At 44.9% G+C, this 19679-nt stretch overlaps 1 protein-coding gene across 8 annotated transcripts in view; it reads right to left on the bottom strand.

Moving 5' to 3' along the window:
• The window catches only part of LOC135895884 (cAMP-regulated phosphoprotein 21-like), a 107580-nt gene that overhangs the window by 48391 nt on the left and 39510 nt on the right, over window positions 1-19679 (bottom strand). For 7 of the 8 annotated variants that reach the window (XM_065424095.1, XM_065424094.2, XM_065424100.2 and 4 more), the window contains 6 exons: window positions 16063-16164; window positions 11794-11958; window positions 8600-8768; window positions 3306-3529; window positions 2704-2833; window positions 804-1081 (listed from right to left, as the gene is read on the bottom strand). In XM_065424095.1, coding sequence (XP_065280167.1) covers window positions 804-1081; window positions 2704-2833; window positions 3306-3529; window positions 8600-8768; window positions 11794-11958; window positions 16063-16164 — 1068 coding nt within the window. The remainder of the gene's footprint in view (window positions 1-803; window positions 1082-2703; window positions 2834-3305; window positions 3530-8599; window positions 8769-11793; window positions 11959-16062; window positions 16165-19679) is intronic. The other variant, XM_065424098.2, reaches the window with a different exon arrangement.

The raw sequence follows: 19679 nt of genomic DNA, 5'->3' as shown, positions 1-19679 counted from the left end.
CCCCCATCGAAATGAGGCCAACCCTGCCAAGATCGACCCCACAAACTTTATCTCTAGTCACTGGGCTACAGCGTTGGATGTCAAGCTACTTTGTCCCAACCACGATGTGCTACCTGTTGGGGTGTGGGATTAAAAAATTCAGAATAATAATGAATCAAAAATGCCATATTAGATTCGGTCTTCGAATCGAATCGTCAGTAATTGTAGATACTAATATTTTTCTAATAGCTTTTCAATAGTTTTGATAATTAAGTGTTCACAATGAAACATGAAGCTGGAGCAAAAGTGTGATAAATTTCATCCCGGGGTCCATAGGAGACATAAAACACAGGAAGCTACAAATTTGAGAGCGCTATAACTTGCTCCGAGAGCCAGACCTTTCCTTCTATCATCATCACTCCCACTCTGAAGAATCCCGGGTATGAAACAAGCTGATTACATTTTTCCGAATGCTAAATTCAAACTTCTTACAAACCAGCACTTCATTTATGATGATCAATGCTATAACAGAAACTCACTGACCCTATGAATATAAGGATATGAACATCATTTTATATTATTGAAAAAAAAAAAACGGCCGTTTTATATTCAAAACTTCTTTGAAAGGTCACTATTCAATTCGTATTCAATTCAGTCTCAAAAACTACCATTTGCACACCCCCAATTAGCGTGAAGATTTCCCACAACCTTCTCCATCTGGGAAGCTTTTACGGGACTAATTTCTTTAATCTTCAGTTTCGGCTCCACAGAAGGATGTCCCCAAAAATGAGCGAACAAAGATTGGGCCCCTGCCCCCCCTCTACCTGAGCATCCAGAAGGCCAGGCTTGCGGGCTTCCATGTTGGTCGGCGGTTGTACGTAAGGCAAATACACCAGCTGCTGTGGCGGCTGCTGTTGGTGTGGATGGTGGTGGTGGTGGTGATGGTGGTGATGGTGAGGATGGGAAGGGACTGGTCCCCGCGGTGGGGCCAGGGGACTCAACAACAGGCTGCCACCGCCCAAGGAGGCAGGGCCCCCTCGAGGCCGCACCCCTTGGACCAGCCCGCCTGCCATGTCTGGCGACATCAGCGGCACGCCAGCAACTGGGCCACAAAATATCCTTTTAAGCCAAACAGAAGCTCCAAGCATGCTTAACTCTAGTAGTAAGCAGGGTCAGGGGAAACTAAGTGAAGTATGGTTGCCGTAGACACTGCAGTAATTGCTTCATCATTTGGCCTTCAGGAATTCACGAAATCTGATCATCTGAACTTGTACGTCAGGCCGTGCCTATCTCATCATGTATGTTTCTGTCATTTGCCCTGTGTTTTCTCACAATAAATCATGAGTGATTCCGACTTCAACATTATTACAAACGCCCAGGCATAAATATCTACCACACAGTGATAGAGACCACTTAAAAATTGTGTCATGTACAATGTTGACCTCCTTCTTCAATGACACGTGGACATAGCGTGGCAAGATGACAAAAACAAACACAATGGCATGCTACTCAAAATAGTTCACGCTCTTTTTGCATCAGCTACTTTCTATGAATAGATTGCCATAGTATGACATAATTAATCCTTTCTGTGCTGTGCTATTACCCTGAAATCCTACCAGGAATTGTACTATTTTTTTTAATGTGGAATTCTTTACGAAGAACAATCTAGACAATATGTGTTTATTATCTTAATTTCAACTGATTCATTGCAAAAGTGAATCTTAAAAGAAGTACCGTATTCGCGCAATTTTAATGCACACCTTTTTAGCATAAAAAATGAATAAAAATTTGCTTGCACATTACAGTCTTAAGTAATTTTACTCGAAATCAAAAACTCAACCGATTCATTAAAAATATAATAAAAAATAAAATAATTCCAAGCAAAGTAGCTAACCACACAGCCATCGAATGGGTCGTCTGAACAAAGCGACGCTCGGACGTCGCAAGGTGGGTCCATGGTGCATGGAATGCCCTCTCGCGTGGCATTTCTAATGCAATAGATAGAACTGGAGATAACTTTCCATGGTCGGTGGACAGCAAAAAGGAGGTGTTGTTGGACTCCGATAGCGACTAGCCACTAAGATCCAGCTGTACGTCTGTCTGTATGCCTTTGTATGTTCCATAACGTCGTTTCAACATGGTATGCATCGACTCGGGTTTCGTTGCTTGATGTACGAGGTATAATTGGCAACAAGTTATTTTCTTGGATATTTGGGCGATAATATAACTGCGCGTTACAATTGGTGGTGCGGTAGAATCGTGCAAATACGGTACACAAGAAAATAAAATGCACCACCAACGAGAAAATAAAAATGAGAGAATAAACAGCACTGTTGACCAGCTGAGCACGTCATGGGCCATTTTTACCAGAACCACGCAGACGAACTTAGCTCGTCTATGGTATGGTAAGGGTTAAGGAAAGGGTGGAAGCACCAAACTGGCTTCCAACTCCTGGCTGTTGTCGTGGCATCTTTTCTTTTGTTTCTTTTTTCACCCCAAAGATTACGATGAAGCAACCTCTCAACTGTACAAGCAGCACATGCTGCACTATTTAAAAAGCGCCCTGATGCATGTATACACGAGGCTTAGTCCTTCTCGGGAACGAGCACAGGAGCCTTTAAACAATACACAAGCAGCAAGGCCAACTAAGTCCTTTCCAGTGAAAGAGATTAAACAAAAAAAACCTCGGCACACTGTCAGTTCAAAAGCGATGCGGCCACCTACCGGCCTGAGGGTTGAGCAGCAGGCCCGTTGGAGCCAAGGGTGCCGCTTCCAGCACCGACGGCCCTGCCAATGGCCAGACAGGTGGCAATGACAGAGCGCCTGCTTCCCTAGGTGCAGCACCCCATGGGAGCTGCAACAAGACCTTCTCTGTTAGAGCTGCAAGGCTACACCTATTAACAATCAGGGTTCTCCCCATGGTGGGCAGCCTGGTAAATGCTGCCTACTGCACTAGTTGACTGCCCACCAACCCTTTGAGGGTGGACTCTGCAATTACAGTGGTTGCTCTGATCAAAGCTTTTATCCTTTTCTTTTTCCCAACAAGCCTCAGCTGTTCCCCTGTCATATGCGGAAATATTCAGAAGAATTGTGATATACAAGGTGAGAAAATTGCACTTTTCTGTAGGCTGTTCAACAAGCCTCAGGAAGACTCAGGAATCCCTAAGCATTGGTTCCCAGGAGTGCTTTTTTTGTGCAGCATCCAAAATGCGCAAAACAGTTCCAGACCCGAATGACCACAAAGTTTCTAAATTAGTGGTAAAGGGGCTAACCTTGCAGTGAGTAGGATCAGTCAATGCGCTCTCTCCAACCTCAGGGCTGCTCACCTGTGCCACATAAAGCTGTGGCCGAGGTGCCGGTGGAGCAGCGGCAGGGGGTGGATGAGGTGCTTGGGCAGGAGCCACGGAGCTTGCTTCCTCACCGACCTGTGGCCCCGTGGATGCTGTCGACTCCGGTGCAGCCGACGTCAGCGAGGGCACCTCAGAGGGTGAGGTCGCCACAGGCGGTGGCGCCTGCACCACCGTCGGTAGCGAGCTCACGTTGAACGAGTCTGGGGGGGAGGGGGAGAAAAACCGAAGAGCAAGTCAGACTTGCACGTAAACCATTACACATAATTACTTGTAATCAGTTACATTTCTGGCAGTCTTGTAGTTCAAAGATTACTTTTTTTTCATTAACCAATTACACATAACCAGTTACTTTACTGAAGCGAGAAGCTGCAACAGATGAGGCAGCTTTGGGCAAATGAATTTGGCAGAAACTAAAGTAGAACGCCCGCGGTTGTGCCACGCCGCAGCCTTGCGGATGCACAAGTTCAAGAAGGCAAACCTGTGCACTCAGTATATGCTTCCTCACCTTAATGCTCCACCGGATGTTGGCCAATGAATTGAAGTGCCATTGATATGACTCAACAGCAATTGCCAGTTCAGAAGTTGATGCCAGGAAATCACTTGAAGATTTTTTTTTTTTTCAGCCTTTCATTGGTTCTATCGAGAACACCTTGTCCAAGCCATAGTGACAATGAAGTGCTACGCTTCATCGAGGACCCAGACACGAGCAACAGGCTAAGTAAGTAACCACAAACTTTTGCGCGACATTTTGGTACCTTACGTCCTTGCCCTTCTCTCCAGCGAACAGGTTGAGCAAGTTTCAGTGTCGCTACTGTTATCTTCAGCAGAAAAATGAGGAAAGATGAAAGGCATAAAATTTTGAAAAGCAATTGTTAGTTAAGATAAACAATGTGTGAAGGGATACAAAGGATGTAGAGAAACCACCTGACTAGTTCTAATTACTGCATATGTGCAACGTTGATCAAAGTTGTGAGCAAAGTAATGTAGAAGTAATCAATTACATTTTAGTAGTACCTCAATTACCCTAATGGGTCAGTAATTGGTGACTGTAAGCAATTACACTTTTTAATCAAGTAACTGTTATTGGTTACTTTTTTTTCTGTAGCTTTTACAAATCTGGAGAAAATGCAGGTATGACAACAGATAAGCACCGTACATGAGTTGGCCCACTCACTCAAGTTACCACATTTGTTTGGTACTTTATTTACTCGTATATCTCAACACCTTCAATGTCCAAATGCATTACAGAAGGGCGCAGTCAAAAGAAAGCGGTGCAGTATTACATGTAACAATTGTGATTATGTTGAGGACAGAAAAGAGTGGGTGTTTCCATAGATTCTAAATCAATCAACAACTTCATGAGACAAAAATACATGACCTGCAAGGTTGTGTCAAATCTTGGTGGCAAACGATTGCATGGAATAATGATGAACGAGACATTTCACGCAAAAGGATTGAGAATGCGCAAAGCAATTTTCATGGAAGATACACTTCCCTGTGAAGTCTTTGCCCAGTTTAAAAAAGAAAACTAAAGCTAAGCCAAATCTAAGCAAAGTTGAGGCACCAATTCGATCGAAGGCCGTGTTGTCAAGTACCGTAAAAACCCGCGTATAGTAAGAGGTTTTTTTCCTGTTATTAGCGTCCCAAATTTCCGCCTCGTACTATATGCGGATCCGGACAAAAATTTCAAAGTTCGGCTCGAAGTTTTGGTTTCGTTATTGCTCTGTGGCTACGGCTTGGCTTCGTAATATCTGCATGGCTACGACTTGGCTTTGTTATTGCTGCCTGGCTACGGCTTGCCTTCGCTATTGCAGCGTGGCTACGGCATCGTTTCTTTCTTTGTTGAGTGCGGACCTTGGCAGTTCATGTGTTAACCGCGCTTCGCGAAGTGCATCGTTTTTAGTGAAGGAGCACGATGTCGGGGGCACGGAAGCAGTACTCGGCAGCTTTCAAGCGAAATGTGATTTTAGCGGCAGAGGAAATCGGCAATAGTGCGGCCGGGAGGCAGTTTGGCGTCACCGAGGGAAGTATCCGCGGATGGCGACGGCAAAAAGAAGCACTTTTCGAGTGCAGCGGAAAGCGAAGAAGCTTTCGCGGCCCGAAGAATGGGGCATTCCTTGAAATTGAACTCAAACTGACGGAATTCGTCCGAGAACAGCGAGCCGCGCATCTTGCTGTGAGCGTGGAGCTCATGCAGGCAAAAGCCAGGGAGCTTGCGAGAGAAAAAGGCCTAACGAGCTCCACCTTCAAAGCAAGCAAGCATTGGGTTTATCGGTATATGTGCCGTGCAGGATTTTCATTGCGCCGGAGAACTTCAATTTCACAAAAGCTGCCGGAATCGTTTGAAGAGTTACTGGTGGCTTTCCAGCGCCGCGTTGTTTCGTTGCGCAAGTTGAAGAACTTTCAGCTAGGGCAAATCGGCAATGCTGACCAAACACCAGTTTATCTGGACATGCCATCGCCCCTCACCGTGCACGAAAAGGGCTCGAAACAAGTTTGTGTCCGGTCCACTGGGAACGAGAAGACGCGTGTTACCGTCATGTTGTCATGCACGGCAGACGGCCGCAAGCTCCCGCCCTATGTCGTCTTCAAGCGCAAGACAATGCCGAAAGGTGAGCTGCCGAAAAATGTCATCGTTAAATGCCATGAGAAAGAGTGGATGAATGAGAGTCTTGTGCTCGACTGGATAAAGTCCGTTTGGTGTAGGCGGCCCGGTGCACTGTTGTCGTTCCCGTCCATCCTCGTGCTGGACGCGTTTCGTGGCCATTTGGCCGACTCAGTGAAGAAGCTGTTGCGTGATTGTAATACTGAACTCGTCGTTATCCCTGGTGGGATGACGTCTCAGCTGCAGCCTCTAGATGTTTGCGTCAACAAGCCTTTCAAGGACGCGGTGAAGCGGTGCTACGCAGAGTGGATGCGGTCAGGTGAACCTGCAGTGACGCCAACTGGGCGGCTGAAGCGGGCATCGCCAGCCACGCTGTGCAAGTGGATCGTGGACGCATGGGCGAGCATCCCAGAAGACCTTGTGCGTCGCGCTTTCAAGAAGTGCGGGATCTCGAACGCGCTCGATGGCACCGAGGACGAGTACCTCTGGGAGGATATGTCAGACAAGGAATTGTCCGATGAAAGCGCAGCGGAGGACGACAGTGAATGAAGTGCTGAGTCCGATTTCAATAAATGTTTTCCCCGAGTTTCTCTCACTCGTATTATACGCGGGTAAACCTTTTTTTTTCCATTTCTCGTCCCAGAAATTTCACCTCGTATTATATTCGGGTTCGTATTATACGCGGGTTTTTACGGTACTTGCCTACGCAGTGGGAGGTTGCGAGTTCCACTGCCCATATCAATACATAAAAGTTTTAAAAGCTGTTTGTGCTTATTGCTTTGACAGGAGTTTGAGTGTCGCAGGCTCATTCCCAAGAGCTTAACAGAACAAAAGAATTAAAGCCTGTCTGCATGCATTTTAAATCCACTTGAAAAAAAAAAAGGCCTTTACCCTTGCTGCAAGAGTGTTGATTGTGGAATGAGTAATACAGTTAAACCTCTATATAACAAAGTCGGTAAAATCTTCAATTTGCTTCGTTATATCGAAATTTTGTTGTATTGAAATTTGACCTTTTATGCAAATAAGTAAACTCGCCGATCGATTTTTCTTACAAGGGGCCGCAGAATTTTCCGAATAACCGGGCAAGCGAAAAAGCAAACTTGAATGAGAAAACAATTCATTTTGATGAATTTGAAAGTCAGCAAGTTTTATGCCACATCAATGGTCACATTGGCGGTACAGATTAAGCGAAGCCAGCCATGCTTTCACGTGCACTCTGCACCCGCAGCCGATAGCATCGCCCACACTGGGAAGATGCTATCATGAAAAGTACTGGCAGCGGAGAGCAAATGCTTCATCTGCATTTCGCTCCAACGTGTCACTGGAAGTCGCAATTACGCAATCTCCAATACTAAATGGGCTGGAAGACTGCTCACATGATGCCACACAGTCTCGGCACACACACTCTTAGCACACGTGGCAGATTGCCTCTAAAGCTGAATGCATGGCTGCGTATGCGCTCAACCATGTGCTTACAGCCGTGCGCAGCCACAGCAGAGATGCACCCCAGAAGGCGTATGCAAACTTAACCCCCCCTTGCCCCCCCTCGCGTGCGCTTGATTGCATTACCGCAAGCTTGCTCCCCTCCCCCTCTTTCCCTGTGTTTGCACGGGTAGGCGGCACTGGTGAAGCCACCACCTTTCTTGTCTCACCCTCGCACACTTTCACTCGCACCCAAAGCACACAGTGTGCAGTTGCGACAGGATCTTATCGCACTTGGACTTTATACCGAACATGATGCGAGAGTTCCACATCGGCAGTCACCCTTTGAGAAGTGCGTTTGCAAGCAGCTGCTTGTAATTCAATCATTTGGCTGCATGTGTCCGCAGAAGTTTCCATTTATTGTTTCGGCATTCCTTTACGGTGGCAGTGAAATTTCATTATAGTGAAATCGCATACAAACACAGTTCGTTATATTAAGGTTCTAAATACATGGTGTTCTATGGACAAAAGGTAATGAGAAGATACTTTGTTATATTGAGAATTTTGTTATACTGAAATTCGTTATTTAGAGGTTTAACTGTACTATCTGTTCAATAATTTGTTACACTCTCTCCACAGCAGCCACATCCCAAATGATTGTTGCTCTACACTTTAATACCTTCCTTCACCCTTTCTGGAGTGACATTTTTTTTCAGGCAAGTGTTTTATGCTATGTTTATGTTTGGTTTATGTGCACACCTGAAGGGAAAAAGAAAACAAGAGAAAAAATTTCCACTGGACTTTTTGGCAATGAATTAAGTTTTCCTCACAGCTGCCAAAAACTGAATGTAACTGACTTCTTAATTCACCATCATAATAGTGTGAAATGTGACCACAGATTATTTGAAGACCACCATAGTGCCACCCAAGGCAGCTCATAGGCACTGGGCAGCAGGCTCCAAAAATGTAACACAGAGGCCCAACTTGCAGCGTGATGCAGCACATGGACATTCACGAAATTTCAATATTTATCTGTGGCACATGGGCAACAAATTAAGCAGTTATCACTGCCGACACTCACATTTCTGAAAATAGTGTTGGTGTTTGTTCATCTCACATACGATACTTCCTGCAAGAGATTACAATTCCTAGAGGAATCATTGGGCCAGGAAGGCTTAAGACTCAGTGTGTCTGCAAAATAACGAACAAGCCCCGAGTCCAACAGGCATCATAGACCACTGACCAGCCTTGACTGCCCTGAGGGCAGCGTTGCGTGCTTCCGTGAGGCTGGAGTCCCGATGCAGCAAGGACACCCCTCCAAAGCTGCTCGCCTTGGTCACTGCTGGGCCACCCGGAACCCCACCGCCCTTGGTCAGTACCGAGTAGAACTTGCCCCCCGCCAGTGGCTCACCCTGCATCAAAGGCCCCCCAACATCAGGTCTGTAAGCAAGTTGTTGCCAAAGGAACTTCGCATGCATTTTGAATACCTGACTGTGTGTAACCATACTGTAGGATTGCATAATATATAATTTGGCTTTGTTTTACGATGTGCCTGTCTCAATAACTCTGAATAACTCAGTCAAGCACATATTTATGCAATCTTTTTTGTGGCTTTTTGCATGTCTTTCAGTAAAAATCGACATGTATGCTTTTCCTTATACGCGAATGAAAAGTGCTAAAAATGCTAAATGTATTTCCTTCTTATATGTGCTAAAAATGGTGTCACAACTTTTGTATATCTTTATATGTATTTTACTTTATTCAAAGTGTTTTCATCATGCCTTATAAAGGTTTAAGCCTCATCAAGCTGTTTACAACAGCTTTTAGTTGACGGTGCCTCAAAAAATTACTTTGTGATCTTTGTAAATAAACTTCAGTGCGGGACATCTGCATTTGTGCAGAGGCATCTCTCTCTCTCTCTCTCTGAACAAGACAAAGCCTTGAGGATGGGCAATTGTGCAATAAACATCACTGGAAAGCAGTGCTGCGTACCACATGGTTGCCTACTAAAATTATTACAGGGAAATTTGGCACTGCGACTGTCCACCTACCATGGGAACGATGGGTAGCATATGGATATGTCTAAACTTGATGCTTGATTTCCAAGCAGCCATACCTCTCTGGACACGCAAGCGCAGCAAGTCCCAGCACACATGCATAATCATTGCGAACTGTTGAATTTAAGGTGCAAATATTTTATTGAAAATTACCAATTTGCAATGCTGCAAGGTTGTTTAAAGCCAGAAGGACGAAAGGCTGGAAATTCATGTACATACTATGTACCATTTATATAAATTCATGTGCCTCATTCCAAGGCTGGCTGAACAGCCATACTTGTAGCTCATGTAGACCACTAGCACCAAAGTTTGCTCTAGTAACTTTCTTTTTTCAGAAAATTCTATGTTGCTCACATCTAAGGCACAGAAAGAAAACCGTGACGAAACAGCACAAAAGAAAAAGGCAGTAAAGAGAAAGCGCGCACACACAAGAAAATAAAAACACACGAGAGAGTCCCCTTTTATTCACTCACTCTGGCTCAACCACTTAACACAGAGCTTGATCTCAGCACACCCAGCACACCCAGGCCCACACCCTTCACAAATACAAGTGGGGAAAGTGAATGCACAAACTTTTTCGCCGGTAAGATGTGACACCCGCTAGATCGATGCCAACAATCTTGATGGTAGTACACTTGCTCTGCCATCCCTGTTGCTTTATCCCTCTCTGTCACACTCCTGCCACTTTTGCTACTAATTTCTGGCCTATACTTGCCCATCAAACCTGCTGTCACCAGCATCAAATGGCTGCGAGATAAGACCACTCTTTCATTGTTTGATGATTGTAGGTGTAAATGCCTAGCATCAGTGTGCCTTCGTTCCTGTGTAAGTTTTTTGTTTCTCATTTTCTTCAATACAATTTTCCTTGCAACGCACTTTAATCCTGCACTTATAATGCACACAAATGCACAACTTTGGAAACAAATTACACATGAACAATGTGCAGCACGTTCGTTCACAGTTTTCCTCACCAAACTGTTTCTGCAATCTATACATCCAAGGTGTCTTTATACATACAAAGCCATAAAACCAGATGCATAGGAGAAGGCTTCCAAACTGTGGCCAAAAGCAACAAGCATAGGAAAGCATAGGCAAGCATTGGTAGCTTTGCCAGAAAGACAGCAGTATATTCAAAGCTAAATCTATGTTGTAAGCCAAACATGTGCAACAGCCAGTTCATGGTGCAGAGCACAATGCTATGACAATGTGCTTGGCCATCCATACATGCCAGGGCGCTACTTCTTCCTTATGGCTAATAAATACGCTGTCTATAAGATTTTAACAAATAATGTTGCAAGGCAAAGACAAAATTGCGTAGTGGGAGAATCGCTTTAAAGATAAAAGATGCTTTAAGAAGATAAACCCTATCAAAGAGGACTTTAAGACGCACTTGTGTTTTCACATTACCGACAGCAGCTAGCACATGATGCAACAAAGGCCTTCAATATTAGGACAGGCGATGGTGATGATGGCAAGCCATCCACTGCCCTAAGTGACAATGAGTTAAAAGTACCTTACCAGCACATGTAGAAATTGACAGGGTTCATTGTGCATGTCGAGGAAAAACTTATCTTCTTCTTTGTTTTACTTACACCATATATATGTGTGGGCATTCTAATAAAAATTACAGTTGCAAGTCAGTGCTTGTTTTATACCCTTATTTTGTCTGTTCTCCCTATCTTTATGCAAGCGCTGCAGAAACAACATGAACGCATATAGACTTGTTCAGTTATTGATCCTATTCTTGTCAACACTACAAAATTGCACAATGTAGAAGCAATGCTAGTGGGCGGCACTCCAATTCTTCCATTGCATCTACTGAAGGCTGGCAAACGTGCACTGGTTGTGCTGGTCAAGAATGTGGCCCCTGAACTCGAATCTTATCATGGCACACTCATACCGATGGCGCGGAATAACAGACGGAAGGTGAAACAAAGGCAAAAGGAAAAGCTTGCTTCTCGGAGGATTTCAATGGACAGCATCACAGAACACCTGCGTGTGGCTTCAGAAAAACTGATCTTGCCAGCCATTTATTTTTTCTTCCTTCCCGACCTGCCGCAGAGTTACTGATCTGTCCAATGCTTCTATCAAATTCCTTTCGCCCACTTTCATATCACCTTTTCCAGATTATCTCTACATTCGCTTTCCTTATTATTTCTACATTTCATACATTTGCTTTTTAGAGATTCATTTCCTGTTTGCTTCATACGCTTCTATTTAGAAAAGAGGAGTTCCTCGGTTTTCATTATTCTTTTCGCCCTATGTATGTTCCTGTATGTGGCCAAATTGTCGGGACACTTTGCCAAAGGGGAGGCTGCCCCTTGCAGGTAGACAATGCACGTAAAGGGGAGTGGGGCATACAGGGGACGCTCGCACACACCTGCGCAACCCCCTCGGCTCCCTTGGGGGCGAGCAGGAGGCGCGCCCCCAAGTGCCGGCGCCGCTCCGACGAGTCCGAATCTGTGCTGCTCCAGGGGCGATTGTCGCCGCTCCACTGAAGCTCCTCTTGGCTACTGCGGCTGGCGGGGGAGTCCCCAACCCCTTCCTAAGAGCAGCAGCAGCACAGAGGGACAGGGCAAGCAAGAGGAACAAGCGTCATGCGGACAGTCCACCACCACCACCACCACAAGTGCTTATCAGAAGAAGCACCGCCACCCAAGCACAAGGTGACAAAGCCACGTCCACATACAGTAAACCCTCCTTTTAACAAAATCACTTCGTTAGAAATGTCACATTAAATGAAGTTTGTTTGTTTCCTCATTACTATGACTTTCTTGTACCTTTCCTGATTTTAAAGAAATACCACTTATAGCGAAACCACTTTTCTCTTTTGTTGCAACGAGGGTTTACTATACAGTGGGAAAGGCTGGGAAAGGCAGGGACAAGGAGCTGGACAGCAGTTCACCGTGAGTGTTTAGTTACGAAGAAGCAATGAAACGTTAACAGACTGCCACTGAGCACCTTTTATGGAAAGCCCACTTTTGCACAGCTCACTTGAAAGCATTGTTATGCTCATGCAAGCGATTGCAAGTAGCTGTAAGTCATTGCTATCCAAATTAAGCAAGCAGAAACAAACAGTGCCCTCCAATTAGACAGCTTAGAAAGTTTAGAAAGTTCATTACCGTGTATGTACATTTTCCTTCCTGTATGCATACTCAAGTTTAGCACAATCTTGCAGTCACATTAAAGATTAGTGTTTGTTCTCATGTTCAGCAATGACAAAGTAAACTATTTATACCCTAAAAGCCAATGACCAGCACGGCAAGATGTTGTGTGTCATGCGCAATTAGTTGCTTTCTTTCAATGAAACTATCACTGCCAGACTTCATACACAAAGCTTTGTTTGTGATTACAACAAGGTCCCTGTGAAAGCTCAGGCTGTAAAGGATGGAATGCTCAGCTTTTATGCCCAGGCTCCTTATTTCAGCACTGGCGGCGGCAGATGCATTCAAGTCTCTTGTACAACAAATTTTCGTTAACTTAATTTCTCAATCATGCTAAAAAGCTTAAAAGACGTCACTTTTAATGCATAGGAAAAGCAGAGCCATGAAACGCAGGAAATGCAAAGAAAATAAGCAGAAATTGGGATGCCAGAGTGGCAAGCAGAATATCTGGAAGCAACCTAGGGTGGAAGCCAAGAAGTTAGCTGCCATTCACAATACAGCCATCACTATAGCCTCACTGATTTTGGACATACTAGACCGAAAAAGCTTTTTATGTTGAAGAGGTTTTTCTCATTATGCTTTTTAGATTCAACAGGCTTTCCGATTACTTGCTGAATGTTCCGTACACACAACTGTTGTATAAGTTTGCTGTAATCAATGGAAGGTTGTGTGCTGCAAATGTTCAACGACTACAAAAAGCAATTTCGAATTCTACCTTTCAGTATTCTCCATACGCAGCAGCGCTTAAAAGAAGGCATTTATGCAATCAGTTGAAGAATGACCTTTCTGTAAAGCACCCCGTGTCGCAATGGACTTTTCTAATGGGTTATGCACACGACCACACACATCTATGCATGATAAGTAACATTATACCACCACTGTCTCCATAAAGCCAGACTCACAGCATCTGATTGAGTTGGCACTGCAAACTGTTAAGCACACACCCCATCCTCTCTATTTTCCCACACGCTCGTTCTCAGTAGGCTATAAATGCCAGGAGTAAATAATTTGATATCTGCACCACTCGGACACAAAAGATTTAGTTTGAGGTCGGCGAACTACCAGCACATTAACAGTTCAGCACTGCTGCATCACCGAAGCTGCCTTCCTTAAGCTACAAGGAGCCATTAACACATTCACTGCGACATGGGTCACAAGTGGGTCATGGCAGTTATTCCCCCTGCAATAGTGCAGGGCTTTCTTACAGTGCTTTGCTAGAAACCAACAGAGAGAGAAAATTGTTGTCTTCGATCTAACGCATTGTGGTGCTATCTCTCAGCGCCTTGAGAAACTTTCAAAGGAGAACAACTCCTTCATGAATCTCCGGTGCGTATTATCTCATGAATCTCCAGGGGCATATTATATTCGAGTCTCAGGTTTTACGTGCCAAAACCACGAAAAGACTATGAGACACGGCACAGTGGACTCGGAGTTCATTATGACCACCTGGGCCTCTTCACATCCACCTAAATAAAAGAACAGGTGCGTTTCGCCGCCATCGAAGTGCGGCCACCGCAGCAGGGATCGAACGCATAACTTCAAGCTCAGCAGCACAGCGCTATAGCCACTATGCCACCATGGCAAGTGTGATTAATGTTTGCTGCAATGCAATACACATGAAAGCAATATCTTTACTTAATTGACACTTATCACTACAGGGATGCCCTACAGTCTCGCATCTCCCAGCATCTATCTCACCCACATGACTAGTATGTTCGCTTACTTGTATGACACAAGCACAATTGTAGGCTGTGTTATGGTTGCACAGCTACAAGAGATGGCATTATGGTAGCGCTTCCTCTTATATGAACGAGAAGAAATGGAACTGAGGGGCCAGATTTTCATCCATCATGAGTCAAGAGCACATGATCTTTTTGGGTGACCTCAACTCGTGGGTACTTGCGATGCCTGTGGCAGAAAGGATGTTCCACATCCGCCGCCAAGATTTGTGATTGGTGGCGCTGGCTAACACTCCCAGGGTTAGTTCTAGTAGTAAAACATCTATACCCCAGAAAGTGGATGGGAAAACAGTGCCGTGGTAGCTCAATTGGTAAGAGCATCGCACCCATAATGCAAAAACATGGGATTGTTCCCCACCTGCAGTCAGTTGTTTTTTTCGTCCGTTTTCATTTTTCATTGCTTTAATTTAACTGGTAAGTACAAGTAATTTCCTTCTATGATAGTGGTTCTTCTTCTTGGCTTTAGTACATTGCCACTATCAAACTACAGAAATTCCAGTGCAGCTTTATGCAGTGCTTTATGTGGTTTGAGCCACCTCCAATGTAATCGCACTCTACTGCAATTAGGTAAATTCTACGAACGATGCACCCATCACAACTGGGCAGGATGTCCTGGCTGTACGAGATAATTGTGCTGTCACTGAATTCACAGCAAGCCTCATCAAGGCTATTGTCTCTTAGTGCAAGTCGCATGCTCTGCACCTCTATGATTCAAGTGTACTTCAAAAAGCCAAGAAAGTATGGACATGCTACACAAGCTGACTATGCTACCACACTATAACTACTGCTGAGCTAGAGCAACTATGGCTTGAGAGACTCTTGTTTAAACTGCAAGCCCGAAGTGGATAGATCAAGCAACAAAACTTCACGATACAGACTTCAGGAATAGGCAAAGCACTTAAACTTCTGAAAGCTCCAGGTATCGAATCAATTAAATGAACCCATTGCAGTGAGATGAACTCGCAATAGAGAAAATGCATTACAAATGGAACCACTGATCGGCTATGCCTGTCAGCTTGCTCTTACTTAGCTTTTTCTTACTGCACTGAATAGCAACAGACATTTTGTGTAAAGGAGATTCCCCTATTTGTTTTCTGTTTGACAGTGTTACAACAGAAGTAAAAATAGGCACACGGAAATATCAGTATATCTTATATTGCTCTCAATATGAAAAGCATATCAATTTTAAAGCCAATGAAGAGGAATCACACTGGTTCATTTCTGACTGAAGCGTCTGCCTCCATGCTACTTTCCGTTAATGAAATCCCCAGTGAAAAGCAAGCGCTTAACATTGTCATCCCCTATATCTACCATGTTATGTTTCTTTTTTTTTTTCAATATCTAAGAAAACTAGCCACAGAGTTCTAATGCATTTGTTATGAATACACATAGAGCTAAAAATTGTACAGATTACCGAGCTAATGACGTGAAAGTAAGGTTTTCCAAGCATACTCTTAAGAATAGCAACTGGCAACCAATGTTTTCTTTGCACCTACGAGCAATTTTAACAGTACAGTGCTGCCTCCACTTTTATAACAGAGAGCGCAGGACTCGACAGCTGATATTACACAGAGTACTACTGGATCAATGAAATCAAATTGGCAAGGTTTTTTTTCATATTATACAATGTTACCAAATCAGCAAATAAAATTGTCCGCGCATTTGGCAGGCGGTTCTAAATGTACAGCGGTAAACAACAGCTCCCGCCTCCATAGTGGAGAGAGAGAGAGAGAAAGAGAGACTCACATCCTGGTTGAAGATGCGTGCACGGGCCTTCTCATACTCTTCCTCTCGCTCCTCGATCGACTTGCTCCTCCTCGAATCCAGAGACAACTGTCGCTCAGGGCTCTGCGCACGCACCATGCACAGCCGTTCGGCATACAAACTCACTTGACTGATCGGTGCGATTTCATTAGATTTTGATTCCATTTTTTTCTTTTCTTTCTTTCTTCTTTTTTTTTGGTACTATAGTCCATGCGCACCCTGCAGATACTAGACAGGGGCAGTTGTGTAAAACAAAAAGAACCGAAAATGTAAATGCTTGGTTCTTAGAAAGGTCTCTAAATATGCAACAGTATCTCGGGACACATCAGGGGGCATTAAACAGGACAACTGAACAGTTTCTCAAGAAAAATTTATTCCGGGAACATCTAAGCAAAATTTTGCTTTTCATAGTTCAGCCAAAAGTTCTACAGTCAAATCCAGTTACAACGATCCCAGATTTAACACTATTTCAGTTATAATGACCACATGTCATGACATTTACGGTTTTTTGACTCTTCCTATTGAAACTGCATCCAGATATACAAATTTTTTAAAAAGCGCCATATTGTTACAACGAACACTTCAAGCCCAGTTGCTGTAAAAGAAGGCCGCACATGATGCTCCAAAGCACGGAAGCGCGACCAAACTGGCCGCACGGTAGTGCACCCCCCCCCCCGCCCCCCTCCAGTCCAGTCCAACCTCGACAAAGCTACACCACCGAGATGAGCGAGCACCACGAATGGATTTCAGAAAACACGAGGAAAGTCACTTGCTTTCAACGATGCTTGGGTAACCGTGCTTTCAAGGCATGTCTCTAGCTTGCCTCAGGGCAAAGCAGTGCACACAGTATAGCGGCCGGGGCCACGACAGCAGCACACCAATGCGGAGTTCTCTGTGCAGCACCGTATGCGCAACGTTACTTACGCTGTTTAGATAATTTGGACCAATTTGAACTGATGGCCCTTCCAGCGTTGCTATCAGTACACACATGTCACGAGTCAACATGAACACGGCACAACAATCCAACGCCATGCAAAACAGCAGAGTCGGTGGTTAACGTTCATTAACACTTCGTTTACATTGGTGCTGGTATCGATTCGCAATGGCGTACAACCTGTCGAGCTTCGCAGTTTTTCAGCTGAAGCAACAAAAAACAACTCTGTGGCTTTCGATACACATGTGGCTAGTGCTGCAGTCGTAACGACAAGACCTTTGCAAAATGCACGCACGCCACAGTAGTTTCCGATTTCAGTCAACTAGAACGCTTCGCTGTTATGTATGCAGAATCCACTTTTGTCCCGCTGAATGTAAAATATGTCATAGGTTCTCGTAGAAAAAACATAGACAGATGCACGCGTAGTTTTGAAATAGCAGGGGATCGGAAGCGGCCGGGCATCGATTCGAAGGAGTCCGATGCCGCAGTTTGTTCTTTAGATGACAGTTTATAAAGAAAACTTAGATGTAGTAAAGTGCAGGAATAAGAATTAATTTTCATTCACGGAGCACCGCCCGACAACCCCACCGTGGCTCACCTAAAACAGCGGCGCTTGCGGGGAGTATTGATAGTTCATGGAAGAGCAAACACTGCTCGTGTGTTTCTCTTTCCCTGTAGCTCTTTAGCTTCATGCGTTCGATTTGACTACCGGCCACGTGCTACTACCGTGCTTCCTCAGTCCTCATGAGTACTCAGAGTCCACTAAACATTCGGCGCTCGTTCACAGCAGCATTGAAGAGGGCTGCCATCCTTTACGCTGAAGAAACAAATGACTGCGCAGCAGGCCGCAAGTTTGATGTTTATAATGGGTGGTGCAAGAGTGGCGACGGCAGCGAAGCAAAATTTTCACCTATGACGGCAAGCGAAGAGGTTTCCGTGAGCTGAAGGCCAAGCTTGCGGCGCAAGCCGCCGAAATGTGTGATCAGTCCCTGCCAATGACGTGCGACATGGTCATGAGACAAGCCTGGATCTTCACCTTTTAAGGACCTGCTCTGCCGTGAGCATGAGTGGCTGGCAACAGAAGATCGCGAACTTACGCCAACCGGGCATGTCAAAAGAGCCTCGCTGACGGCTCTGTGCGGTTGGGTGCTTTCGGCGTGGACGTAAGTATGTATGCCAATGCACTTATGTATACAAATGCGGAATTTCGCTGGACGACGACGTGCTGTGGGACCGTAGCAGCAATGATAATGGGGGCACTAGTGAGGACGAGTAGTCCAGTGACCATACCAGCTACTAATAAATTTTCGTTATGGAATGTGCCCGTGGGTATGCTCTTCCTTTTTTTTTTTCCCCTGTCACACGCAATATGGGGGGTTCGACTTACGCTCGAGTCGACTTACAATCGTGTAAATATGGTAAGTATACACACGTGCACGCGCCCTCCCCGATTACAGTACGAGTGCCGAGGCATCTAATAACTGTACTGGCAGCCATTCATGGTTATTTCTGACGTTGCTATGGCGATTTGCAGCCTTCCTCACTCTTACGTTTTCCCAACTGTTACGTATGTTTTACAGTGAAGCTGTATACCTCTATTTCCCAATGCATTTGTGATGTCCGTGGGCAAAAACTCAAATCACAGTGGGAGGTGTGTGCAGCATGTACCGCTGGGTTCCTTGCAGCACCACCAGATGGCACTCGGCTCCGTGCATCCACAGTAAAGCTAGGGAAACTATGGAGCATGTTTTATTAGAATGTGAAGACATCTACCCAGCGGTCAATTTAGGCACCACTGGCCTCCTTGAAGCCCTTGGGTTCAGCGAGAGCAGTAGAAAAGTAAACACGCCCGCAATAGGGATTAGTAAGAGGCAATTGGAAGATTGGTGGTATAAAAGTAGGGAAACGACGAAAAACGGAGACATAAAAAAGCACAGTTCACTATAGGGGATCATAAAATATGGTTTGAAGTAATAGTTCTATAACTATTACGTCAAACTCTTGCTTTTGCGTCAAGTTGTTGACAAATTCGACTTTGCTCTGCCATTCACTAACCACCTGGTTAGCTCAGATGGTAGAGCGGCAGCCCCGGAAAGGCGGTGGTCCCGGGCTCGAGTCCCGGACCAGGACGAATTTTTCTTCAACTGCGAGGCTTTTCTTTCGAGGAACCCATATGGGTTTCTTTTGTAGCAATTGCTACGAACTGGTGGATGTCTGATTTTCCTTTTATTAGAAAATTTGGTTGTGGGAGTTCAGTAGGTTTTTTTTATTGTTTAACCTAGGTAGGACATTAGGAAGTATAATAGCAAGAGCTTGGTGGCACAAACCACCACCCCGTTCCAAAGGGGACACTCATAACATCCATCCATCCATCCATCCGCGGAGGTGCCACTCATTCAAAGGAAAGAAAAAAGAACCAGAAAGCTCGCCTTCACGCATAGCGTTCGACGCAACCGCTTCCTGGTAAATATTATGGTTGCATAAGCTGCAACTGGAGCATACGAAGCAGGGAGTGACTAGCTACTTTCACATGTAAAAGAAGAACCCGCCTTGCAACTGATTTTATTCGTGTTCTGATACCACTATGGGAAGGTCACGCATAGTTCGGTTAGGAACCTCGAAGAGCAGCGTGAACACGAGCAGCGACAAGAACATCAACGTCAAT

The sequence above is a fragment of the Dermacentor albipictus genome, chromosome 4 (assembly GCF_038994185.2).
Source record: "Dermacentor albipictus isolate Rhodes 1998 colony chromosome 4, USDA_Dalb.pri_finalv2, whole genome shotgun sequence".
In the NCBI taxonomy this organism is placed as follows: Eukaryota; Metazoa; Arthropoda; class Arachnida; order Ixodida; family Ixodidae; genus Dermacentor; species Dermacentor albipictus.
Note: the sequence above shows the minus strand (reverse complement) of the source record. Positions and strands in the feature narration are given on the sequence as shown.